This window comes from Echiichthys vipera, assembly GCF_963691815.1.
Source record: "Echiichthys vipera genome assembly, chromosome: 9".
Taxonomy (NCBI): Eukaryota; Metazoa; Chordata; class Actinopteri; order Perciformes; family Trachinidae; genus Echiichthys; species Echiichthys vipera.
The window spans coordinates 10,724,407-10,750,834 of NC_139834.1; the positions used below are offsets into that span (position 1 = coordinate 10,724,407).

General features: G+C 40.1%; 2 protein-coding genes across 2 annotated transcripts; one reads left to right on the plus strand and one right to left on the minus strand.

The window, feature by feature from the left end:
- Positions 1–91: 91 nt before the first annotated feature.
- Positions 92–6,557, minus strand: LOC310951383 (protein ILRUN-like). Its single transcript, XM_083919581.1, has 5 exons — positions 6,318–6,557; positions 3,798–3,952; positions 3,473–3,670; positions 2,265–2,590; positions 92–2,104 (listed from the first exon to the last, which is right to left on the minus strand). Exons 1-5 carry the CDS (start codon positions 6,479–6,481, stop codon positions 2,069–2,071), a joined length of 879 nt encoding a protein of 292 aa, XP_083775707.1. The 5' UTR covers positions 6,482–6,557; the 3' UTR covers positions 92–2,068.
- Positions 6,558–8,296: 1,739 nt separating this feature from the next.
- On the plus strand, positions 8,297–25,981 carry bltp3a (bridge-like lipid transfer protein family member 3A). The gene is made up of 21 exons (XM_083919757.1): positions 8,297–8,427; positions 11,251–11,413; positions 13,842–13,880; positions 14,107–14,198; positions 14,310–14,499; positions 14,895–15,035; positions 15,165–15,335; positions 16,147–16,321; positions 16,480–16,566; positions 17,798–17,968; positions 18,292–18,437; positions 20,063–20,204; positions 20,934–21,127; positions 21,234–22,417; positions 22,545–22,729; positions 22,807–22,934; positions 23,063–23,213; positions 23,729–23,988; positions 24,369–24,477; positions 24,631–24,722; positions 25,802–25,981. Exons 1-21 carry the CDS (start codon positions 8,384–8,386, stop codon positions 25,916–25,918), a joined length of 3,981 nt encoding a protein of 1,326 aa, XP_083775883.1. The 5' UTR covers positions 8,297–8,383; the 3' UTR covers positions 25,919–25,981.
- The last annotated feature ends 447 nt before the right edge of the window (positions 25,982–26,428 follow it).

The following is a 26,428-nucleotide window of genomic DNA, read 5'->3' on the forward strand; positions in this document are numbered from 1 at the left end:
AAAATATAAAAGCTGGTGATCAAATCTGAGTAAACTCATAACTGAGGTTTTAGTCCTGGAAATTGTAAATGAACGACACAAAGCCCAATACTTTAGTTTTCAGTGATAATTTAATCATACAAACATTCTTCAAACATACAGGAAAAAAAAGTTTTCATCTGTTTGCACTTCCTCACTCTCATAAATGTACTGTTGTATGAGTCGAATGCCAACTGATTCATTCTGCAACCTGGCCAGCGGAAACCTCAGAGATATTCTACTAAGAAGAAAACACACTTGATGAATTGGCATTGACAGCAAATACCGTTGATGGCAGGGAGAGACATTTATCATTAACATTTTGCACAGGTACACTGTAAAAGATCCACATGACATGTAGTATTGGCTGGTATCGTCGTGTTGTTAAAGCTCAGAAACCCCGGGGCTTACAGATAGTGCCTTAATGAAAAGGGTGTTTACCCGATGAGGGGGTCTTACACACTGGCTGTGGATTTCAAGATAAAATCACAGAGTCGATAAACCCTTCAGGACTTAACTGTACTTGTGTGGGAGAAAGGTCATGGTCTCACAGGCCTCGTCATGGAGGTCCCATAACTCAGTGCATAGATCAGCCCGTTAGTGCAAGTAAATCTGCAGCAATTCTTCAAGACAACACAAGAGTCTGTCATATACTTGTAGGTTTACTGCATCTGAAATCATCAAACAGTATCGAATGTGTTTAAGATTCACTAATGACCAGTGAAAAACATTTGTAGACTCTAAAGTGGGACCCCCTAAGCATAATTTTAACAACGGACAGGAATATTCAGAACAATAATTACACTAATAAAATGACCGGTTCGATGCAAATATACAATGTTGAAATCTTTGGGTAAATTAATATGTTTACAAAAAACATGAATTTCTTCTACATTCATCAAATACATTCAACTTAATATAATAAAAGCAACCCTTTAAAACGAAAAATCAGGGCAGGGTGACACATTTCATAATGTGAAGTTGGGTTTTTACGGTTTATATGGCTTGAATTCAATTTCTGATGTCATAGTGTGCATTAATCATTTTATCTTTTAATACAAGCATGTAAAACAAACTAAATCTTGGTTTCAGGAAATAATGGGAAATCTTTAATACTGTATTTTTACTAAGAATTAATATTCTGCTAATATTCTTCTAATATTTCATAGATGTGTATATGCAAATTATTATCCATGACCTTCACATCTGACTATAGAAGGCATGATAAAATTGTTGGCTCCGCAATGTTTCTGTACAATAATGAAAACTAAATGTGAACAAATCAAAGGAGCTATGCTGCAAATGAGAGTTCTGTTTTTCAGCGCTGGTCTTATCTTGTTTGTTAGAGTAATGGCTGACTCCCTCCAGTGGAGACAACAGCATTGCATTTAAAATAGCAGGTACTATGACAGCATAGAAATAATTGCTCATAATGCACAAGCCATGTTGAATGAGCTTCAGATATATTTCTGAAGCATGTGGCTGTTCCCCTTCTCTTAAATGTGTATGTTAAAAATAAGGATAAAAGTGAAATAATGATATCAATGGTTTGTTTCAGGGATGCCTATATTTCTAGATTTTAACAGTTCCAGAAACCCGATTAATATAGTAAGAATCAGAGCAGAAACTGGAGAATCAGTTGGCAAAATAAATGGCTTTTCCTCCAAAGTCTCTCAGGTCGCACAATGCACACGCACATATACACACCATTTCACAAATACACACTCCTGTCATCATTGTTTCAACTGCACTCTGACAACTAAAAAAGAAAGAAGAAAAAGAAAGAAGAAAAAAGTTATCACTCAAAAGACTCATAGCACTCATATTTTAACTTAGCATTCACACGTGCATACAGTGGCTTGTGGGATGTTGGTTGAGCTGCACGTCAGGAGCGTTGGCTTCTGGTTTCTGAAAATGTAGCTGGCTTTTGCATAAAGTGTTTTTGAAATTCCACACACTGAACCAGCTACTGATAAAGCCTCTTCTTTCTCTTATTGGTGTGACAGACTCCAGAGGTTTAGTGCTGCTTCACTGTGACAAGTCCCGTGATTTAAGAGTGCCCAAAGGGATAGGGCTCCTGTATACCCTGTAAGGAAGAACAATGATTCAAAAACAGATAGGAGGGCAGAGTGATGTGTAAGGAAATGGCTGAATGAGACAAAACAAAGACAGAAGTGTAAACTTCCACTGTCTGAAACGTCAGTGTGGAATTCACACATATGCAGTGGATAAAAGTTATCTCTTACCTGGTTACAAGAGACTACTGATAGATTGCTTTGTAGACTGTTTGCTACTATATCCACAGAGTTGTGTGAGAGTCCATTCTGATCTTGCTGCAGCTCGTTGGGGCTTCCCTGCCAATGTTCCTCTGCGACCATATGATCGCTGGCATCATGGAGGCTGTTGTTGTTGCTGTTGGGGCACTTGCTCTTCTCTGGTGAGGCGAATGGGTTGTAGTCCCCTTCCAGGCTGCGGTTAGGCTGGGTGTTAAACTCGGCTTGGAAAGAGGAAAGCTGCTGTGTGACGCCAAGGAGGCCTCCGACCTCCACACTCAGGATCACCCAAATGACATCTGTCAGAAACAAATGGCATCTTATGATATACAAAGCCACTACAACAGTCCTACAACTTGTACCTGCATGTATAATGTTAAAACTACCTTGAATTGACATCCTACCAAAAGATTATGGCCTGAAAATCCCAATTGGCCTCTAAAGCATGTAAAATGAAGCTGGACCACACACCCAAGATATCCTCGAAGATTTAAAGTGCTCCAGGTATGCAATTCTTTTCTCATGAAGCCAAGAATCATCATTACGAATATATGAAATATTAAGGCCAAGTTTCATTTTAATTGAGTATCCCTCTGCTGATTAATTTTTTAGTAGGCAGGTCTTGAGGGACTTCCTGTTGGGATCCATCAAACATACTGAACTTGCAGGAGGACAAATATCAATTAAATGAAAGATTCTTAACTTAATTTGTGTGTTCTGACATAACCGCCATTTCATCTTTTAATAGTTTTCACTGAAGTAATTGCATGCAAAGTTATCTTGCAATTTATCTTCAGTAATGGCTGTTGCCTCCTGCTGCTAACTAGAGTTCTTGGCTGAAGATTTGCATGTCAGCAGCTCAGTACGAAAAAAATGATTTTTATTATTAAACTGAGGATTATTCTTGCAGTTAGAAACGTTAGAAAGGCCAATGTGACATCTTCAACTAGCTTTACAATGATGTAAAAAAAATAAAAAAAATAAAAAAGAAACAAAATAGCAAATCCTCACTTTTGAGAAGCTGGAACCAGTGAATGTTTGTATATTTGCTGGAAAAGGACTAAACGATGAATAACTTTGATACTGTCCATCGACTAATTTACTTTTCAGTCTGTTTATGGACAGATGTACTGAAAACAACAATTAAGGCTTGTCTGTAGTGTGAAGTTTTCTGTCCTCACCTCCAAAGAAAAGGCCGGTGGCTGTGCACATTCTCCACTGGCCCTGGTACATGCCAGGAGTCGCAGGGCTCTGCATCTGCACACTAACATCAGCTATTTCCTGAGGGTTTAGAGACCGCACCATCACCATGTTTACATGACCAAACTGATCTCCTCCAACATACTTCAAACAAACCCCAGGAGGCCATGACTCTGCACCTGGAAGACACACAGAAAACGGGCATTACATGCAAGTGTAATTATTTCTCATTTACGAGGCCTGGTGCCAGCTCTGTGATCTATATCATTATTATTATTATTATAACTATTATTCCAGCAGACTAACCTGTGTTCTGTACTCTCCAGGTTTTTGTGAATGGCGTATCTGGTGGAACTGATTCGCCCTCACCAATTGTCACATCTCTCACAAAGGACATGCACGGTGCACTGATGTTGGGACTCTCAAAGTCGTAGTAGGCTCCAATGGCTGCTTGTAAATTCCTGGGACAACACAAAGCAGAAATCCAAGTGGTCAATACAGATATACACTGCAGTATGACATTTGATTTGTGCTGGGGAAACCGCATGATTTAACAACAATTTGCAAAGAACGTACATCCAGAAAAATGTTTTTCATCTTTTTCATTCAGATAAAAGGAGTTATTTTGTAAGCATTACACAAAATCATATCTAGGGTTGCAGCTAAGTATTATTTACATTATGTTTTGATCATTTATCAATAAAACAACCAATCAACAATTTGGTTAAATAGTGAAAAATACCCGTCACAATTTCATCAAGCCTAACGAGACTTCTTCAAATTGCGTGTTCTTCCAACCAACAGGAATATATCTCAGTACATTACACATTGCACACTGTGATCTTGACATTCACTGGTCAATATTTTTGCACATTACTGCACAAACTTTAATAAAAAAAAACAATATATTGTTCTCCATAATTTGTAATAGTAATTCTTTTGTTCTATCTATTTATGTTTGTTGACTTTTACAAAGCTTTTTTTATTCCCTTTCCTCTTGCTGTGTTTATTGTTATGCATCAAAACACCAAGGCACATTTCTTACTTGCCAATAAACCTGATTCTAATTGTGATTCTGACATTTGACAAACAATATCAATGAATTGTTTCCGCCCTAAACAAATATATCTGTATGCTCTCAAAACACCATGAAAGCTGTAGTTGTAATAAAGTAAGTAAAATAAAAATAAAAAAAACAGTTTAACTTTACTTTAAATGTGCCCACATTTTACAAGACCAATAAAAGAAGAATCCTAAAGGGGCCTGGCACTAAAGCTGGGTCCCTGACAAAACAATAAATGTATTCAACGCGAGATAGTGACATTTTTCTCCTGCAATGTTTGAATTTTCATATCATTTTGATGCATTTTTGTGACTGTTTCAAATGCATATATCGTGGCAAACAAGTGAGATGTCTGCAGACAAGAGAGAATGCGAATGGGCGCTTCCCGTGACATGCTGGCCATCCATAAACCAGCAGTTTTTATTTTTAGAAAGCCCTTTGCAGAGGAGCTATTACACGGTGTCACGTGTTACTACTACAGTCTGCATTGCCCATAGACACTGTGCTGTCTTCCATAGGCCCGCACTGGCTTAATATTGCTGCATATGCGCAGAAAGATTTATTTAAGGAAAGACTTCAATATGACCTTCCCCGTCCCTGACACATTCCTTACCAGTTTCATTTTCTAAATCTTCCATCTCATTTTAAAGTCCCCCCCAAAAATGTAATGCAAACTGCAGTTTTAGAAGTATTCTCAGCACGTCAAAAAAATACATATTAATACATGTTTGTTCAGGCACAGTCAGGGGAAGAATCACCAAGCTTTGCACAATTACTGCGTGAGCTTTGAGCGACCCTCGGCAACGTTGGAAGGTTACGTCATAAACCGTAACGTTAGCAACCCCCACTATGGTTGTCGTCAAGAAGTGACAGACATAGTTAACGTTTAAACATCTTGACTGTGGGGCAAGCGGTTTCAACCTTTAATGAAATCACACGCCTATCTGTAATCACATTTAAGATATCCATGATTACCATTTCTCCTGGTCAAAATTGAATTCTTACTATTTAGAATGATAAATTGAGATATCACCGTAATGACATTTTTGCTAGCTAAAATGTATTTGTGTATATATAGATATATCTAGAACTGAAAGCCCAATACACATGAATAGCAAAAGTGCCGTAATTTGTACTAGTAAGAATGATGCTATGGATATCTTAAATGTTCATTATGACCAGGAAGAACTGAATAACAGATACATGCAATACATATCCAGTCTAGCTATTTCATTTCAAAATAATTTGCCATAAACAGACTGTGACAAAAACCGTCATAAACTTTTAAATGATCCGTTTCGTTCAGTGACTAGTTGTAGCCACCTGGTTGTTACCTAGCTTTGCATAGAGGTGGTGACTAACTTACAACTCCTCCGCAAACTGAACACACCACGAAAAACGTACACATACTTTGATGTACTGTCTTTTTACTTTATTTTTATTCTATTATGCGAACTACTTTATTGACTTCTTTATTTATCGTGTAAGCATTTGTATCGCACCACCCGCTAAGCTCCACTGTGTCCCTGACATGCAATCAAAAGTCGGGAGACACGGTGACTCAGCTAACGCTACATACGTTACTACAACGTCGTTAGCTGACGTAAACGCTAACACTCTGTCACAATGAGGGATAACACGTCTTATGATTTCCTTTACCCTGTTTTACCGACGAAATATACATTGAACCGCTGGGTTTAAAGCATGTATGTGTTATCTAACATTAAACCAGACAGCAGGCCCACACGAGTCCCCGAGCTCACCAGTTGGTCATGTCCAGAAAGAAGGCGCATCCGGCGGGGTTGAGCTGAAACCCGAGGAGCCTCTGAAATTCCGATATTAGGATATCTTTGTCTGTTGTACCCATGCAGCTGAATTTCTGCATGAGTTCCTGATCCAGGTCCAGGTCCAGGTCCATGCCCTCCATCGCGGATTCGCGCTCCGGGACAGAGACACACACGGGGCTTCACTCCTAATTTAGTCCGAGGCCTCGACTTGTCATAACAAACTCAACAACAGGGCCGAGTGCGCATGTCACATGATTGTGTTGTGTGTCTCTCCTGTGAGCCACAAGGCCTGGGGGAGAAAATAAAACACACAGCTCCATCTGATTTTCATTTTCATGCTAGGCGTATAGTTATTAAAATGATGTCGATGTAATAATATATCAACAATACCATCCTATCATACATCACTATATATCAGCAGTTCTTTTTGCTCTAACAATGGGCTCTTTTTATTTATTTAAACTATTTTTCTGTCTTTTTATTTATTTTATTTTTGTATTTTTGTCTCTTAAATGTCTTTTTTTACCTTGTCATCTGTTGATTTCATTTGTATTAATTATTTTGTTGTTTTTACTTTCTGTTAAAAGTAGCCCTATCATTTATCTTGCCTTGTTGACGTGTATATATGTGTTTTGAATCCACTTTAATTGTGCTAAATTTACAAAATATTAAAATAACTATTGCAAAAAGTCACCATCAAATATTGTTATTGGGCCCTAGCAGATTTACTCCTGCTGCCTCCAAGTTACCCTCAACCACAGTGCACATTTTAATCAAATTAACTTAAAAAAAACAGGCAAAAGAAAATGCTTCTGTTATGCAAATATTAATTAGCTCTTAGAAACTGGTGGTTCTTACTATTCACTCGGTGGCCATTAAACCACTGCACGGTTAAATCCCAAACAATGGAAAACAATGTAGAAAATTTGATGGAACTGTCCCATTTATGTTTGTGCCATGTATTAATTTGAGAGAGATTACAGCCTTCTCATCATCAGTCCACACAGATCTAATGTTGTCATATGCTGTTATTTTTTTTGGTTTCTTCAGTGTCATGCATGATTTATGTCATTTCAGGTCGGAAGAGTAAAAGCTTTTTTTGCATTATTTTAAAATGCATGTGTGACTTAAACTTTAATTCATTATATTTTCCAATAAACTGATGCATGAATGAAACCAAGTTGCCAGTTTATTACTATTTTTCATTCCCCTTGGAGATTATTATCTGATGGCTTATAACTCACCACTGTTGTTTGTCTGACATAATATTTGTTTAACTGTGGTCATGGTTTCTTGTAAGTTTATTGTGTTGGGTCTGACTGAATTAACCCAGAGAGAATTAACTGCACACTGCACTACATGCACCACTTGTTTTGTTTGTACTCTATATTTTCTGGCATATATCTTTTTTTAAATATTTGATGGTTATTTAAAATACATCCAGACAACCTGATTAAACAACACACACATTGTAAAACACAACCATCACTTTGCTGTAACCGCTGCACACAGTGTCATTTTTGATTTTGAGTTGAACCGCAATTAAATATTTAGTCATGATTGGTGGGATTGCGCTCCTCTCCGCGTCAGGCAGATGGCGCCATTGTGTCGTTAGAGTTAGAGAGAGAGAGAGAGAGAGAGAGAGAGAGAGAGAGAGAGAGAGAGAGAGAGAGAGAGAGAGAGAGAGAGAGAGAGAGAGAGAGAGAGAGAGAGAGAGAGAGAGAGAGAGAGAGAGAGAGAGAGAGAGAGAGAGAGAGAGAGAGAGAGAGAGAGAGAGAGAGAGAGAGAGAGAGACACAGAGAGAGAGAGAGAGACAGAGAGAGAGAGAGAGAGAGAGAGAGAGAGAAGGGGGGGGGGGTCAGTTGCTGACTATCTGGTGTTTAGCGAGGTAGCAACTCGGATGTGCTGTGCAGCAGCGGTTAAAAAGATGCACACCGCCCGGGCTGTGTACAACATAGAGGTGCCTGGTAGCTAACGTTAACGTTAGTTTAATTCAGAGGGGGGACCTGCTGTTTCTGTAAGGGCACGAACCGCTTGCAGAAATGGCCGGAATTATTAAAAAGCAAATTTTGAAACATTTGTCAAGGTAAGTGTCATCTTTGGCTTTGTGTTAGCCCTGTTAGCCCAGCTGAATGATGTTTTTTTTAACGTGACTGCCTACAACACAGCAGACGTTAGTCCGCTAGTCTCTGCTATGTAGGCTAGCTACATTGGTTTCCACTTTGGTTACCAACTAGCTTCATTTGGAACAGCCACATGAGAATAACGGTAGGAGACTTGACAGTGAACGCAGCATGTCAGTTCAACCTCAACCAGACCAATAACGTTAGCCACAGTACTTTCCCAGCTGTGTGCATATGTGTTGTTGATACTGTCTCATCTTTATTTCATCACGTTTTCACCATACATTTGTTTTCACACCAAAAAAAAATACAGAAAATAGACAAGATCAGAAGAAGACAGAAGTATGCACATAGGGGTACTAGGACAAAAAACATTAAAGTAAAATATGGAAGGATTTACAAATTCCCGTTGTTTCCATTGCTCTACTATTTTTGAGTCAATGTAATGTTTTCAATATTATATATTTTTTTGTATTTGTGGTTTCTTTTTAGTTCTTTTGCATTTGTGAATGAAGAATTTTCCATGTAAAATAAATAGGTTTAAAATATACATTTTCTTTCCAATCATAGTCCTTCTTGTCATAAAAAAATACAAAATACAAAAATTTCGTTATTACAAAATACGCAGATCCCATCAATATCATCAATGAATCTTGAAAGCACCTGGTTTACAGGAGGAATCAGGTGTATCATTTTAAATGACACTTCTCTTCTCATTATATGCTACCGATTGCCTTTAATACTTGCTTTAGAAAGCAGGTATTTAAATCAATGAACATTACACTTACTCACTGTTACACACTGTTTACTTTGTCTGTTTATGTCACTTGATCTAGGGCCCTAATTAAACTGTAACTTTACAATGGAAATGTGAACAAGCTCTATCTCTATCTATCCACCTATCTGGTTGCTACAATGCTTTCTCTAGCTCTAACTCAGAATAGTCAATAATGCACCTGTGTTTTTAGTCTGATCACTGTATTCTTTTTCCTACATTTATTCACACTGGCACCCTGCTACATAGACAAATAGTCAGCATCAGAGTCCTCTCCAGATCTGGCTGCAGCATGCTTTCTACACCTGTCTTACTTCCTTTACACGTGATAATGCTGTTCATGAGACAGAGCCTGCTATTTCCCCTCCTTTTCCAAGCTTTTATTGTGCCGGATCATTTTGTATTTTATGTTGCTGTCAGTTTGGCACTGCTGATATTTATTAAGAAATTTATCTGGGCGCAAGAGCAATGTGTTTAAAAGGTCTCTCTTACCCCAGCCGGATGGGAGCAAAAGCTAAAGTTTAGCATGAGACTGGACAATAGGTGTATGCTAATCAGAGGGTTTTTTGAATGGCTTGTAATCTTCTCCCTTCTATTGTCTCTGTCACTGAATAATTCAAACAATTATTTGCACCAGATAGGACACAGTGGACACATACTTGGTCGATAAACATGCAAGCATGTTAATGTTGCTTACCATAGCTTGATCTTAGATTGTAGCTTCTCTTCAATATGTCTTACTGTATGTAACTGATGTATTGTAGCCATGTTCTTATAACCCTGTGGTTATTTCAGCCCATCAATTTTATACCAGACAAACCTGCAATGCATTCTTTTTGATGGCTTGATGGCCACTGTATGTTTAGCTGTAAGCATACAAACTGAGCGTAAAACGTTCTTCCAGTGGACTTCTTAGACAACGGAGGGATTGTTTTTAAATTGACCACTTGAAGGGGGATTCTTTTGTGTTAGGCCTAATTATCTAAGAACAGGCTTGTTATTGTTTAATTGTGAAACCAAACATTTGTGCTTTTGGCAAAGTTTGACTTCTTTCTTGCCTCTGATAAGCTCTGGGATTTTTGTATTCTTTGAACCATGCTAATCTGATTAATTGGTCTATGTTGCCAATTTTACAAATAATAGCAGCACTTTTCAGTAGTCTTTACTATAATGTAGCTCGTAATTTTGAATACCATCCAATCACTTATTTATAGTCTGCAAATCCAAACGGCAACAGTACAGCCCTAGCTGTATTTTCAGACATGTGAACCAGCTCTACAGCTCAAGCATGACTCATTAAAGGCCCTCGAAGAGTGTGGGAGTTATTATGAAATGAAATTAAACATGAAGAGCCGTTATTCTGTTGCTCAGTGTCAAAGGGAATATTAAGCTCTGACTGGCTTATCAGGTACAGCAGCATGGTGTCAGGCCAAACAGTGCCAAATGTTTTGACAAATTGGACCAAATTCACATGTCGTCTCATCAGTTTATCTAATGTAAACCAAACTGTGCGCCACAGGCTGTTCAAAAAGCAGCAGACTAAATGTCAAGCAAGATAACTCCACTCTTTTGGTTGATGTGTGAAATGTTATGGGGATTCGCCAGAACATTGTTCAGTCATGTGGTGGATGGGAAATTAAAATACTTAATAAATTGATTTGCTCTGATTACTGCTTCACTCGGTGTGGGTTTATAGTATAGACAGTGTATGAGTTGCTGTAGCCTTTTCCTTATGGAGCTCACAACATTAGCACCCTCGGAGAGGTTAACCTAGATGGGGAGTAAAGCTGTGTGGCTCTAGTAAGGAGGCTACAACAGTGTCTCAGGATAACTCATTCAGTAGCACTATTTCAAAAACATCTTTGCCAAGCTGCATGGTTAAACTGTGTTTATTTATGTCTCCCAGTCCATCTGTGCTGTATACTGATGATGTCAGGTGTTTCCCTTAGTTAAATAATTAGAAGCCTCCTCCACATTTTTTGTAACTTTTTATCTGACCTCCTTTCCTCAGGTTCACCAAGAATCTCTCCCCAGACAAGATCAATCTGAGTACGTTGAAGGGGGAAGGGCAGCTTTCCAACCTCGAGCTCGATGAAGAGGTTCTACAGAACATGCTTGACCTGCCTACCTGGCTGGCTGTCACTCGGGTCTACTGCAACAAAGCCGCCATCAGGGTATGTTACGACTAGTCAAACCTGATCGTGTAGCTGTTCTGACAAGTGAGGCTCTCTCCCTTTTCTAAGAAAACTATTGAAACACAAGGCTGGTACAGAAAAACAACACCATTCATGTCATTTTGGTCTCATAGTTCATTTTCATACTAAACAAAGAGCCAAAGAGCTTTTGAAATTCTGAGTCTGTAGAGTTGTAGGGGAAATGAGCAGTAGCATTACCATGGAGATAAGCACTGCATGTTATGATCCTTCAGACTAGCACTGGTTATTGGTAATAGAGAGGCCAGCCATGATTCAGAGGGACACAAAAGGCCAGAGGCTAGAGTGATCCTGAGATAAACTGGCTGGTGTGCATTGAGCTGTCAGGACAAATGGTTTGTGCTCCCAGGAAATCCTAATAATACTACATGTTTAAGGCAATTTGTTTAAAAACACAATTCAAAAATAATATTCATGCTGTTATTCAAGTGTATTCTAGACATTACATTAATATTTAACCTCTCGAACCTCAATTGCTCCTTGAGTTCAAAGGTAGATTTAAAGTAGGAAGCAAACATTTTTCAAACATTGTAGGACACTATTACATATAATATTATATATGTGTAATGCTTGCAGCTGTACTGTATGATGCTTTTACTGACTGATATATCCAAACCCAAAACACAATATCTTTTACAGCTTTGCTAATGGTATTTTAGATATTTTCCATGGTATTCAGTCAGACTTGTTTTGTGATATATGTAGCAGTCTCTTTTAAACTTAATGAGTTTGTGGTGTTTCCACCAGTCAACAGAGTGACTAGTGACTCTACATTATTAACTGTTTACTGGAAATGCATTTGTTCTATATACTGTATATGTATAATGTATAATGTCTTTGTCTATGCTATGCTTTTTTATCACTTGATTCCTCTTATAAAGTAATGCTTCAATCATTTTTGAGTCATCACTTGGATCCAAACTGAAAAAAGCCCAACAAATATTGGATGGATTGTCATACAAGTCTTTGTACATTCATGGTCAACAGAGGATGCACCTTTGGCTTTGGTGGCTTTTTTCTTTTCTTTTCTTTTCTTTTACTAAAAATGTAAAAACATTCCCTTCATCCTCAGCTGTATTTTGTTAATCGACATGTTATCAAGCTAAACTAAGTTGATAAACATTACACCTTCTGCTTGTTATTGTGAGCATAATTTAATAAGTGCTTAGTTATTGTTAGCATGCAAGCCTTTGCATTTAGCTCAAAGAACATCTTCGCCCAAGTACAGCTTAATAAAGCTGCTGGCATGTGCTGCAGAGTTTTAGGCTGCATTCACACCAAACCAGGTGGTGCTGGGATAAGTGCAAGGTTGGGCGGCAGTGTGGGAGTGTCACTGGAATGGCCCATTTGTGTCTCCATTATTTGTGTTATTCACTCCATTGTGTTTTCCCTGACTGCTGGTGGTGTTTCTCCAAAAACGAATTTCTGTCAATATCAGAAATGTCAGTAATTGCCTTAAACCTTTCTCGATCTTGTCTTCAAGTTTAAAGTTCAAGTGTTGGTAACAGAATCTAGGATGATGTTTTGGGTCAGGGGTCAGTGCCATTTGTCCAGCTATATGCTACAGTTGATCATCTACAGGCATTTACAGGCACAACATTTGCCTTCATTGCTATGTGAATAATCCACTCCTCCTCCTCTGTGGCATCTAACAATAATCACCGAAAGCTCACTACTTGCAGTACTGCTTTAGCATTACTTAAAGGCTCAAGACAGTCTGAAGCTAAATGCAGATAAAATGGAAATTCCTGACAAGGGTCTTGTAAATGTAAATGCAGAAATGATTAGCCATTGTGATTCATTAGCCCAAGATGTTGTCAAACACAGCAAAAGCCTTGGTGCTTTCTATGACAGTATTCTCCTTTTAAGTATGTTAACGCAACCATGCCTCAGTAATGCGCCTTTTAAAGTTATGAAAACCATTTAAATCAAAGCAATCCTGTCAGCAGAAACCATCCATGCATTCCAGCCATCCACATGTGAAATATCATGTTTATAGGCCGGCTTTTATGTAATATTTTTAGCCTTTTAATATTCATTATATTTTTAAATGTCAGCAATAAAGGCAATTTTTATGTACTTCATGTACTTCCTTTTTATGCCCTTTATTATGTAAAAAGGGATTCATGGGTTATTTCCAACTTCCTCTTGTTTTAGTTCATCCAGTAATAATATGGTAATAATTACTAATAACTGCACACCGTCTTACTTGCAAAAATAGTTTAATAAATAGCAATTTGATTTGTTGAGCAGAAATGGCAGTATGAATCCAAATATTACAGCGTCACGTTGCAAGAGCTTGATGTTCACAGTGAATGATAAACAGTGCAGAATGCTGTGGCATGTGTTTGTGACTGACTCTGTGGACCTTGCTGTCCTGTCTTTTTAGATACAATGGACAAAGTTGAAAACAAGCCCCATCTGTCTGGTAAGAATGATTCTATTTCTGTCCTTTTCCTGAGTTCTCAAACATTACTGCAACACTAAGCTTCTCCCATCAGGTTGTTTTTGGCTCTAGTAGTGCCCTGTTATTTTTGCTTTTTTATTGTAAGTTTCACTCCCTGTCCCGTTATCATACATAAATGTTAGGTTACCTCTCTATTTGTCCTTACACAATTGTATTCTGAGTATTGCAGTCTCCTGTTTTTTTGTAGTTCTTGGATAAGGTAGAGGTAGAAATGAGGACGTGTGAAGAGCCACGTCCACCTAATGGCCCCTCTCCTATAGCTATTACAGCAGGCCAGAGGTAAGCCTGCATAAATCTTGTGTTAAGTCAATAAATCTGTGTATACAACTACTACATCCCATGTGTATGGTGAACATGTCCTTTGCTCATGTTTACATTGCATGTTCACAGCGAGTACGGCTTTGCAGAGAAAGTGGTGGAAGGCATGTCTGTAAGGATCAACTCCATCACCATCAAAGTGCAGGCTCGTGCCTTTCACGCCTCCTTCGAGCTCTGGCAGTTACAAGGCAACAGCCTGAACCCCAAATGGCAACGAAGTGACCTCCGCTACACCCGTGTCACTGACCCAAAAAGAGGAGAGGTACAGTGCAGCACATTTGTATCCCCCTCCTCACCCAGCTTTTACACTGCTCTGCCTGGAAGTTGTGCGTAGTGCCCAGTGTATTTCAAGAGAAACTGTGTGTGCTCAGCCTGCAGTAAATCACTTAATCAAGCCAGTCGTTGTGGTTTTCATTAGCTACTGGGACTATATTGAGATGAACAACATTTCAGAATGAGGTCTTGTAATCCAGTTAAAAGAAATGCGTCTGTTGCCTTTTCTTTTTCTGTGTGTAATAAAACCAATTAACCTTGTCACACTGATACCACACCGATACCACAATGATATAAGTGTCGGTGTTTTTTTTGTCTCTTAGTGTTTTTAGTGTTTAATCACAGCTTGAATGCATGGTTTGATAGCTTTATTGTTTCAATCAGGTTTTGACATTCAAAGAAATAAACTGGCAGAGTCTACGAATCGAAGCAGATGCCATTGAAAAAGATGACCAGGACCTTGGTAGCACCCCATTACGTCTCATCACCAACCAGGGGCGCATTCGCATCGCTCTCAAACGCAGAGTAAGACCATGTTGCGACCATTCCTTTACTATTCTGTTATGGAACTGGTTGAAAATCACAAACTTGACCTCATCTAAATTGCAAACTCCCTGTCACAAGTCAAGTGTAATTCTTCATTGTTCTATCTAGATAAAGGACTGTAATGTGCTGGCATCCAAGCTGCTTTTCATTCTGGATGACCTGTTGTGGGTGCTGACGGACTCTCAGCTCAAAGCCATCATCCATTACGCCAAATCTCTCAGTGAGGCCATGGAGAAGTCTGCCCAGCAAAGGAAGAGCAGGACTGCTGAGTCCTTACAGGTTCTGCCTCCTTCCTGCTCATCTTTGTGTTTTTGTTTTGCACCTTTTAAATGTACCCCACATGGATGGTATCTCTTTTTTTTTTAGCTCAAACTCAGCTACAAGTCTGATATATAATTTTATCAACTTAATAAAATATGAAGCTGTAAGGAACCCAAAATACAAGTAAAAGCCATAGGTGTCTATAAAAATCACTCAAGAATATTATTATAAAACAGTCCACGATTGTAAAAAAGAAAATGTCAATATTAATACACACAAAAATATAAAAACACAATCCATAATACAGTACAAAAGATAATTAGGGCTACATGTGAAAAATACGAGATCTGAGTTTATGTCAGAATTCTAACTTTAAAAGGCTTTAAAAGTACAGACTATTTTACATGTAACCGGATTTTATCCCAACTCTTTTTTTGTGCCATTGTCAATCACTACAAATATGAAGAGTTCAAATGTCTTTCAAAAGAAAACGTATGGTCTAACCAGAAATGTGATGCAGTACTACGTGAAAGGTCCACACCAGCAGCTGGTTTTCTCAGCTGTGTATATAAATAAAGTTATCTTGCTATGAATAGAACATGCTCAGTATTTTTTCACAGTTTCAAAGAGAGATTCCAGATTAGTTTGCAGTTGTAAAGTCTATTCTGTTTCTTGTTATGACGACACAAAGACTCAACATTAGCTGACTCATGTTCGATATGTTTTGTATACATTATAGATCCAGTTTGCTGTGGTATTTGCTGCAAGAAATGCTTTCTTTATCAAATCCTCTTGGCAATTAGGATGTTTGATGTCCTCTTTGTTTTAGACTGCTCCTCCATCGCCTGGCCTCCACAACCTTTGGACAGAGCCCCCGCCCGTCCCCACTGGCACCCCCAGCAGTCAATACTTTGATCTCTATGATGTCAAGGAGTCCTCCTACCACACCTTCATATCCCGCTTGGACTTACACATATGCAACGACAGTTCTTCAATGGATGAAGGTTAGTTGGAAATAACTGACCATTTATGGTATTTTACTTCAGCATAAAGCCACGATTGTTTGCTCAATGTAATCCCTTAAATACAGTAAATTGCTAAGCATTTGAAGGATAATTACTGTCAAGCTGGTATTTAACTGCTATCATGTGATATTGCACAGATGACACTCCACCACCGGGCTTGCAAGGTGCGATGCAGCTGACATTCAGGAAGCTGGGTTTTGATTACTATCCTGTCCACAGACCTGGTGAGTTTGACGACTGGTCCCTTTCTCTGACTATTTTACAACAGTTCACCCAGAGGCTCTGTCCTGCTTCCACTTTAACCACAGCATTCATTCAGGACTAGCTGTTAGGAGGATTACTACTCAAGCAGAATAATGGCCTGGGAGAGTGTGCCCAGTGCCATTATTCTTTGTGGAATTCCTGAAGGGTAGAGGTGGATTTTAATCATGGTCAATTAAACACAGAAAAAAGGTTTATTTTGCTATTCTGTTTAATTAAGAATGACGGTATTTGAAATGAACATTAACTGAAAAAGAGGATGCATATATCAACACAGTACAACTTTATATACTGCTTCTATATTTAACCACGCATCCAGCTTTGAAAAGTGTGTTTGTTGGAATTCTTCCTGCTCTCTGGAGCTCTCAGTAGGCTTACACACAGTGCAGAGGACACATTTACAGCACGATACACACAAAGATAATAAAAAATAAGCAAACTTAAACATAAAACTGTGACATAAGCCTTTTTCTCATAAGAACTCCGGACAATGTCCAATGAATCAGTCGCTCTGGAGTTTCCCTTTCACACATGTAGCACACAACAGGAGGTTGTCCGTGTCAGACGCATTCTCACTCTGGAAATACTGTTTGATTTAGGCGAGGGGTACTTGGATAGGGTAGAGCGTGCAGGAGGCAGCCGGTTGTTAATTTGGTCAAAAACAACCGTGTCCCTCCAGTTAGACATTTTCATGGGCATCTTTGAGCAAATCACCCTTCTTCTACACCCTTGGATGTTTGTTTTCCTCTGGTTTCCCCAACACACACGCACGCACGCACGCACGCACGCACGCACGCACGCACGCACGCACGCACACACACACACACACACACACACACACACACACACACACACACACACACACACACACACACACACACACACACACACACACACACACACACACACACATACACACATACACACATACACACACACACACACACACACACACTTTGAGCCCAATGAACATTATACAGACTTTTTTACTAGGGCTCTGCTAGCATTCTCACATACAGCTCCTCTGGGTAATGTTTCAATCATTTCAGATTTTCAGTATATGTGTGAAAGGGGCTCTACAAGACGTGAGCTGAAAAACAAACTGTGCATCAGGTTTTCTTCAAAGGAAATTGTTTTTTCAGCCTAGAGTGGTTGCTGATTCATGGCTACCTTTTTGCTGCTGCTCTTATACAGCTGATGGATGTCGACACTGGGAACGCCACAGTGGAGCCATGGAGACTCAGGCCCAGTGGGCTGGGAAACTGCTGCAGGAATACCAGAGGAGAGCAGAGGCTTCTGGGTTCCCTGGGCCACAAACTGAGGTGCCCCAGCCAACCAAGAATTCCTCTGCAAAGACAGTTCAAGGTATGAGCTCAGAGTTCGAGTACTGTATGTCTTGTTACAGGAATCTATTTATTTTGTGGCAGCGAAACACAGATCTCATCAAAACAACCTTCACACAATAAAATACCAGACAGTAGCAGCAATGAAACTATGACCTCATCCCCCATACAACTCAACACATTGCTCAGTAACAGCAACATTTTTATGATAAGAAAGACACAAATCCTAATCGGCAAAAATGTTTCTTTTATCAGTGTTGTGATCTAGGAAGCAGACTCGCTCTTCCAAAAGTGAATAATTTCTGCTTGTGACAAAGTGTTTTTTCTCCCATGCACATACCTTAGATGGACAATCTAGTCCGAAGACAAGCTCCTCTAACACTGAGCAGGCTTCCAGCAGGAACTCTGTCACAGCTCCTTCCGGGTCATCACTGAAGAGGCTGCGATCCAGCTGTGTGGTGATCAGGATAGATGACTTGGACATTCACCAGGCAAGCTTTAATGATCAACTGATTTGATTTATCTGCTCGAACAGAAGCCTTATTTCAATAAGTGGACGGCAGGACTTCTGTTCTTCAGTGGAAGCAGTCAGACTGTACCTCCAAAAAATTTTAAAAATGTTACCAGTGAAAAAGTCACGGATGGTATTAATATTGAGAAATAGTAGTTTATAATCATGAAATTTACTTATCATCTCAAATGACACATACAATTATATTCTTAGATGCCACCACTCACCTAGAGCTACTGTGGAATGCATTCATGACATAATTGTTACAGTTGTGTGCGTGTTTTACTCTTTCTTTGTATATTGAATGACATGTTATTTATTTAATGTGTGTTATTGTGGTATTTTATGTGGTTATATGCGATGAAGCCAAAGACAAATTGTGGACAATAAAAGAAAGATTAGATTAAATAAGATACACTGATAAGTTAATAAAAAAGACATGGAAGCACATAGTTTCTGTCCAAGCCCAACCCGAGCCGGAACCACAGCAGCAGTTTTGGGCCTGAACCAGTATACTAAGTATACTGAACCAATATATTAAGTATTACTGCTTTAAGCAACTGCAGTCAGTCATAATAATTATTACTATTTCTATTAACGATAGTGCGACTTGTAGCTGCTCATGGGGGAATTGTTGGGTTTCTGTAAATCATGAATCATAGTGTGGTCTTTACCTACTCTATATGTAAAGTGTCTTGAGATAACTTTTGTTATGAGTTGGCACTGTAAATAAAATTGAATTCAATTGAATTATAGTCAAATTTCTATATTAATTTTTCATATAATAAGGTCTCCATTAAGGAAAATTACAGCTCAGTCCAAACCCGGCTGGTCGGACCCAATCAAGTTTTGACATAGAATCAATGGTCTAGTGAAGCGGTTGGCAACCATTTTGATATGAAGTACCGTTTTTAATACGGTTTTATATTATCCAATCAGCGGGCGACTTTACACTGAATGCGAGTAGGGGTAAAAGTCAACCTGGCAATGGCTGTGAAAGAGATCATATGGCCGGTGGATGAGGGGGTACTTGGGTCTCTCAGTTATCGCTACTGTGCCATTGGTAACAAATGGCATCTGATGTATCAACTTGCCATTCTGGGGAGCTTTTACAATACATGTAACTATTGCCATCCTTACAAAAAAAACTTTGTAATAATTCCTGAAGTTTAAAGCAAAATTATTTGTTTAGTGTCAATAAGAATAGAATAAGTCCCTTCACTTGGCTGCTCGAGTGCCTTTCATCTGGGACTGAGAAACCCCCCTGCCCACTCTCAGGCTAGTTCTGCAATTTCACTTTGGACATTTCACACTTTTCTGCATGAAAGAGTTTAACCTCCAGGACTATTTTAAGTTTAAGACACTTGTAGTTCCTCATTTGAGAGAACAAGAGGCACCCTGGGGAAATTCTCTCTCTCCACCTTTTACGACAGGAAGTCACTGATTATAACTCAGGTGGTTTAGTTCTGTTATGTGCAACGTTATGTATTTGTATATTTGTTTGATTGTTGAGTCCCTTTTCTTTGTTTGTTATTGTGTCTTGAATGAAGCAGATAAATGCTGAATCACCACCACTGTTCTAACCACCTACACATTTACATTCAGGTGTCTACGAGAGGCCGTCAAAACAAGAAGACCCGGTCTTTATTATCCTGCAACCGTAAAGCTCTGGGTTTGCCAGACAACATACCAGCAGTGCATCTGCAGTTCACCGAATACTACTTTCCTGACAACCCCAGTTTTTCAGGTATCATGCAAACATATTTTACCATAACTGTTTTTATTCTATTTTAAGTTTAGATTTTGCATGAGCAATGTATATCTGCTTTACTCACATATTGTGTCCTAAAATTTCTTCAGAAGCATAACCTACCTTCTTTATTCAGTGAGATGCAGTGTATTGCAGACCTGTTTGTGTGCTTCTGTCGTTTTAAATTTACATGACAGAAACTTAATTTGCACATATTTTTTTTAATTCATGTGTGTTTGGCAGTTTCAGCAATATTCTGAAACTTTATTATTTCTTAATTGCTTGTTAAAGTTGTACTCTATAAGTATTGAGATACTTTGTTTCTAGTGGCCGCTTTGGCAGTAAGATGTAACTGCAGTTGAGCCTGTTCTTTCAGAGCCCTCCATCTTGTCACATTCACCGTCACTATGTGTGTTGACTATTTATTTTTATTTATTTATTTTTGCTTTGTAAACTTTATTGAACACATTCACCTCTCTACATCTAGAGAGGACACAGATATTATAATACTCGGTAAAAAGGCAAGTAGAAGTGCTTTCGTTAGTGGCTCGTATGAACAATCACTATTGTTTTGACACACTCTTTGATAGGTAATAACTTTAAAGACAAATAGATGAAAATCTCATAGAGTACAACTTTAATATTCACATTGGTCCTGCCATAGTTTCAAATTATGACATGTGATTATCCTGTACCAGTGTCTCTCACCTTTTTTCTTTCCTCCAGTGCCCACTTCAAACCTGTATGCCCAGCTGAATGGCCTCCAGCTCTGTGTAGACCCAGCCAGTGTGCTGTGGATCAATCTGTTTTCCAGGGGTCTGCTGCACACCTTGGAACAGGTCAAAGCTTTCTACCATTTGCAAGACAGCAGCCGAGCTGAAGAGCATGTAGACATCCGCATGGATGCAGCTCAGCTCAAGGTGAATACACAAATGTTTTACTTATATTTGTGTAGCGCATTTTTGTTGCATTTCTAACTAACGTCTGTAAATTGATGGTTGGTTTCACTGTTTGTCCTTTCTATAGTTAATAATCCCCTTGGATTCTTCAATATTAGACCATCCGGAGCGTCCACAATCCCTCGCTGTTATTGTACCCCAGATGGTTCTCAGCAACACCCGCCTCTGCCCTCATGGCTCCAGAGCTGACCTCAACAGCACCCTTGACAAGTTCGCCAGCTGCCGTTTCTTCCAGCACACACCTCCGTGCCCCTACCCCAGAGACCAGAGTGCCTTCCACCCCATCCCCTCCACCTTCCACCAGCACTCTCAAGAGATGGAGCCTCAACTTCTGGACAGAAAGCAGTTACGATCCCAGGATGTTTGGTCTCTCAGTCTGTCTCGTGTGACCCTAGGTTTTGATGGAGCTCGCCGATTTCCCAAAGGCAGAACCCAACCTTTTGTTGAGCCCTTCGCCATGTCTGTGTGGATGTGTCAGCCCATTAAAAATGGATCGTCTTCTGCCTCCAGTCCCAGCAGAGCCCATTTCCCTCCTTTGGAGCATGAAGAGGCTTCACTTGCCTCTATTCACTTCTTGGTCCACACCATCACTCCGGTGAAGATGTGGCTCAACCATTACCAGTATGTTGCCCTGCTGAGGATGAAGGATGCCATGGCTCGGTTGGGGGCAGAGTTGGGCCGGGATCTACGAGATGTTAAGCACGCTCACGGGCAGAAGACTAAACCTACTACAGTGTGTCTTGCCCTACTGGTGGACTCTGCAGAAGTGGGTCTACTCTTGCCACCAGTGTGCACAGAGCCAGAGGAAGAAGTCCCCCACACACCAGAGACCGACAGCCCCAGTATGACAGACTCTGACATCTCCCCCACTCATCACTCTGCAATCCTGGAGGACAGTGGGTTAGAAAACGGCATCTCCACCAATACTGCCACTGCATTTGATCAGGATGAACAAGACGGGGTGGTGGAGGAGGCATATGAGGCTGTGGAGGAAGAAGGGAATGGTTTGACAACACAGGAGGACACCTCGGTCCTCTCACCTCAACTCTCACCTGTACTCTCCCGTGAACCGTCCAACTTTAGCCTGGAGGGAGAGCTGTCAAGCGCCATTAACGTCACCAAGGATGTGACCAAAGATGCCTTTAGTGCCTCACTGGACCTGACCAAAGGGGCGTTTTCAATCACAAAGGACGCCTTTAGCATGCTGAGTCGTGGCTCAGGGATGAGCAAATTGTTCAGTCCTCAGGCAAAGTAAGTGCTAGTGCTCTCCTGCTGTGCTGCTGGCAACATAATAGAGTTTGTGTGTCTGGAACCCATACTGTGCACAACATGTTTTTACTGGCTGCCCCTTAACGTGTGTGTGTGTGTGTTTTCATAGGGAACAGGTCCAGCGTCCAGAAGAGTCCTCCCCCTCTCTGGCTGCCAGCCTGCGCCACCAATCCATGAAGCAGTCGCCTTCCCAGCATTCCTTTGATAGTGCCATCTTGGATGGCAGCCTGCCTGACGAAAATCTCTCTGTGGATAGCGATATCAGCGACAATTTTGTTGTTCTCATGGACTCAGGTGCTTGAAAAGTTCCCTAAAACATTTCTCTAAATTACACAGGTGACATCTACTACAAGTTTGTATTGTGTTTCCAGAATCAGGTATGGAGTCCATGCGTCCCAACCACAGTCGAGGCAGCCCCGCTCCTGGGACAGAAGGAGGTTCATCGGCAGACCTCAGCAGCTCTCTGTCCCAGAGTATCGAGGACGTATCTCAGGATATGGTAGGTTACTTCTCTCTGTGTACTGATTGAATTTATCAGTGGAGTTTTCCTTATCACAATAATATCTCAAAGAATAATTAAAATCTTATGCTCAATAGTTAATTCAAACTTTTAAATGTGACTTACAGTCTTCAGTGTTGCTTCTGATCCTGAGTGGAACAGCTTGTACCATGGAAGTGAAGGGAGAAGACCAAATTGTGGCTGTAGAGGCCCAGAATCTGAGCCCTGTACAGATGGGCAACATCAGGGTATCGGACCTGCTGGCTGGCCTTGTACAAGGTATATAAGTATTTTGGATAGGTTTAAAGATATACTTTAGCCATTTAAATCCAGGTCTGTGTAATGGAAGTGTGGGCATTGTGTTCAGATAAACAGTGTTTGGCCTGTCCCTGTAGCAGAAGACCCCGCACAACAGAGCATCGTTTTGCTGGGGGATTTCTGTAGAGCGTGATGATGCGAAACTATGAATGAGATTTTTTTTTTAAAAAGTAAAAACTAATAAAAAAGTCCCTCCGTATCACCCAAGATTTGATTTATATCTAATATTGGCAATTTCAAACAAAAAAAATAACAGAGTAATGACAATAATGAGATAAGCATTTTTTTAATCATCGTCTTATGTTGTATGAAGGCCTCTAAGTCAGAATATATTCACTACATGTCAGCACATTATCTTAGCTCAAATAAGGAACCTGATCAATTTACCATATGGAAAGCATGCTGGAAGTTTTTTGCAGTGTAAAGTGCCCACAGGGCCTACAAATGTACCTTCTCCTTTATTTCTGCAACTTCAGGAGGACCAGTCCAGAAGCAGGATAGGAAGTGTACCAGGGGCTCTCCAGTAATGTGCATGCGAGCAGAAATGGGTCCATCTGCATCCCGACACGCTGCGCTGGCTGAGTCTTTGGGCTTCCTGGACGTGAGAGTGCAAGACTGCAAGGCAGAGTTGTTAGCCTCCACAGTGACCAACATTGGTCCTTTTCTGGAAGACGAGTTCAGTGTTGATGGTCAGCCAATGAAGTTACACATGAGCAACATCACCATCACGATCAAGGTGGGTTGTTGATACTGTCTGGATTTTAGGTCACTGCTTTTTACATTATTGTGTATATGATTGTATATGATTTATATTATATGATTTTAGTCTCAATGCTTTACACAGCTTGGATATGAGCATCTTTTTCTCACACAAAAATCAGGCTTTTGAGGACAATCCACTCATAAAAAACACACTTTTGTTTTATATGTTTTTAGTATATATAAACTCAGGACTCCAGGAATTTGAAGTGGATTATCCTGCTGAAAAAAAGTAAATCGTATAAAAGCTTTGGGCAGACTTGTAACTTCCACATTAAAAGGACTACTGTAAACAATAATTGGTAGCCAGTGTTTATGTATGTGGTTAATTGTCAGGATCTCTTGTGTTTCTTTTAGGACGATAGCTCTAAAATCTACCCTACAGCCCCTCAGCCTGTCCCAACCTCCTTCATAGTAGATCAGCTGCTTCTTGAGCGCAGTGAAGATGGCATCATGAGGCTCAAAGGTAAGCAAAAAAAAAACTTTTTAAAAAACTTGTCAGTATTGTGGATGCACCCACATATCAGCAGGATCATGAACCGTATAACCACAAATATTCCATCTTACAACATCTGTTGTTCAGAAAAATGAACAGAAACCGTTTCCTTTTTGATTACAGCTGAAGGTACAGACCCTAAGGCCTCCGCAGGTGTTCCTGGGGCTGTCCTGGACAACCCAAACCATTCCGGCTCTGCGCAACAGCAGATTGAGGTAGGCGAGACCAAGCAGTTTTGTACTGTATATATGCAGCTTAGTTATGCAAAGCAATTTCAGTCGAAAGCAACTGGACGTTTGTCCTTTTTCTAGGAAGATGTTTCACCTCTCATCCAAGAGGCTTCATCACTTCATGTACGCATCTGACCGGGCTGGGACTGGTCCAACTAACTGGTGTGGAGATCCAGGTACTTAACCTCTCACAAGGCCGATGATGTCACTGGAACCCTTTGTTCTCCAAGTGCCCATCGATGGTCGTTGGCACTTGGAGCACAAAGGGTTACAGTGACATCGTCGGCCTTGTGAGAGGTTAAATACATGCAGGTTTTCATTCCAACCAAGCAAGAACACACCTGATCCAACAAATCCAACTGTGTGAAGGCGATTCAGTTGGTTGAATAAGTCTAGTCAGGTGTTTTCTTGCTTGGTTAGAATGAAAGCCTGCAGCCACAGCGGCCCTTTACTGGATCAGTTTGTGACACCTGCCTCACAGGGTATAATATACTAGATTTGAGAACCTCAATTTGAAAATAAGAGTATGCAGTCACCGTTTATTATCCTGCAGACTATTTCCACACTCAAAAAGCTACACATAGTAGCAGGTTGCAAAAACCTCCCCCAAAATACAGAGCACATGACCTCAGTGGTGGTTATAGCTGTCTGTACCCTAGTCACAGCCGAGGGATCCAACAAACAAAAGGACCTCTTTGTTTAGTATTGTAATGTGTATGACAGTGTCAAATCAACATGAGGCTGTGTGTTGCTCTGTATAATTTATGGTACTTTCACAGGGTCAGGTCAAGATATTCAAACCTCGGCTGAGTTAGATTGACAGGTTCTACTAGTGTTTAAATCTGCAGTAAGCTTCTGTCTGTCCAAAATTCAGCTGTAATACTGGTGTCCTGTTACCGGTCAGCTCTAAGATACGCAGAGATGTGTCAGTACTAAGATTGTGTAATGGTATTGTAATTACACCTGTTGCTGTCTGGCAGAATCTGATATCCGCCCACTTGCCGTTTAGCACCTTGCCAAAGCGTGTATTAGCTGGAGCTAACCAATCCAATAATCCGTTACAGAGCCAAACCATGGAGTCCCAGCTCTCCGATGTCCAAGCTGCTCTCACCCAGGCCCTCAGTGACAGAGAACACCTCCTTCTGGAAATCAGGAAGCACGACCCTACGTTCACTCTCTGAGCCTCTCAGTCTTTCATGTCCGAACCTGCTGAGGAACAGTGATGGGACGTATCAGGTTAAATGTAAGGAACCAGCAAGACTCAAAAGCATGTCGGGACATTGGACATGTTTTGAAAGGAAGACGTATCCAAGTTGTGGCTTTGGATCACTTCCCACTGTATCACACTATTCATGAGATTACAAAAGAGCCCCTATAACAATAACTATAAGGGGAACCTAGTGAACGAACTTAGAGGTGCATTAATGGTACTACTTTCTATCTTGCAGTGTAGATATTCCTCACTGCATAATTATCCTGATTATTTCTACCCAAATCAGTGTGGACCCATTGTGTGGTTTCAGTGTTTGTCACACAGCATGCAAGGGTAAATATCAAGCTTAAAATCTCTCAAATTATTATTTTTTTGTGTTGCGGAAACATTAAGTTGAGCACATGCCAAAACCTCCTCTTCACATGCACTGACACTGCCAGACAGCTGCTACTCCATCAGCTGCTCCCTCTACAAAACA

Coding starts and splice junctions, on each gene's coding strand:
- bltp3a (XM_083919757.1), top strand. CDS start 8,384: ATGGCCGGAATTATTAAAAAGCAAATTTTGAAACATTTGTCAAG. Junction 16,567..17,797: donor CTATCCTGTCCACAGACCTG/GTGAGTTTGACG, acceptor GCTCTTATACAG/CTGATGGATGTCGACACTGG. Junction 22,418..22,544: donor TTGTTCAGTCCTCAGGCAAA/GTAAGTGCTAGT, acceptor GTGTTTTCATAG/GGAACAGGTCCAGCGTCCAG.
- LOC310951383 (XM_083919581.1), bottom strand. CDS start 6,481: ATGGAGGGCATGGACCTGGACCTGGACCTGGATCAGGAACTCATGCAG. Junction 3,953..6,317: donor TTTCTGGACATGACCAACTG/GTGAGCTCGGGG, acceptor GTGTTGTCCCAG/GAATTTACAAGCAGCCATTG. Junction 2,591..3,472: donor CACCGGCCTTTTCTTTGGAG/GTGAGGACAGAA, acceptor TGTTTCTGACAG/ATGTCATTTGGGTGATCCTG.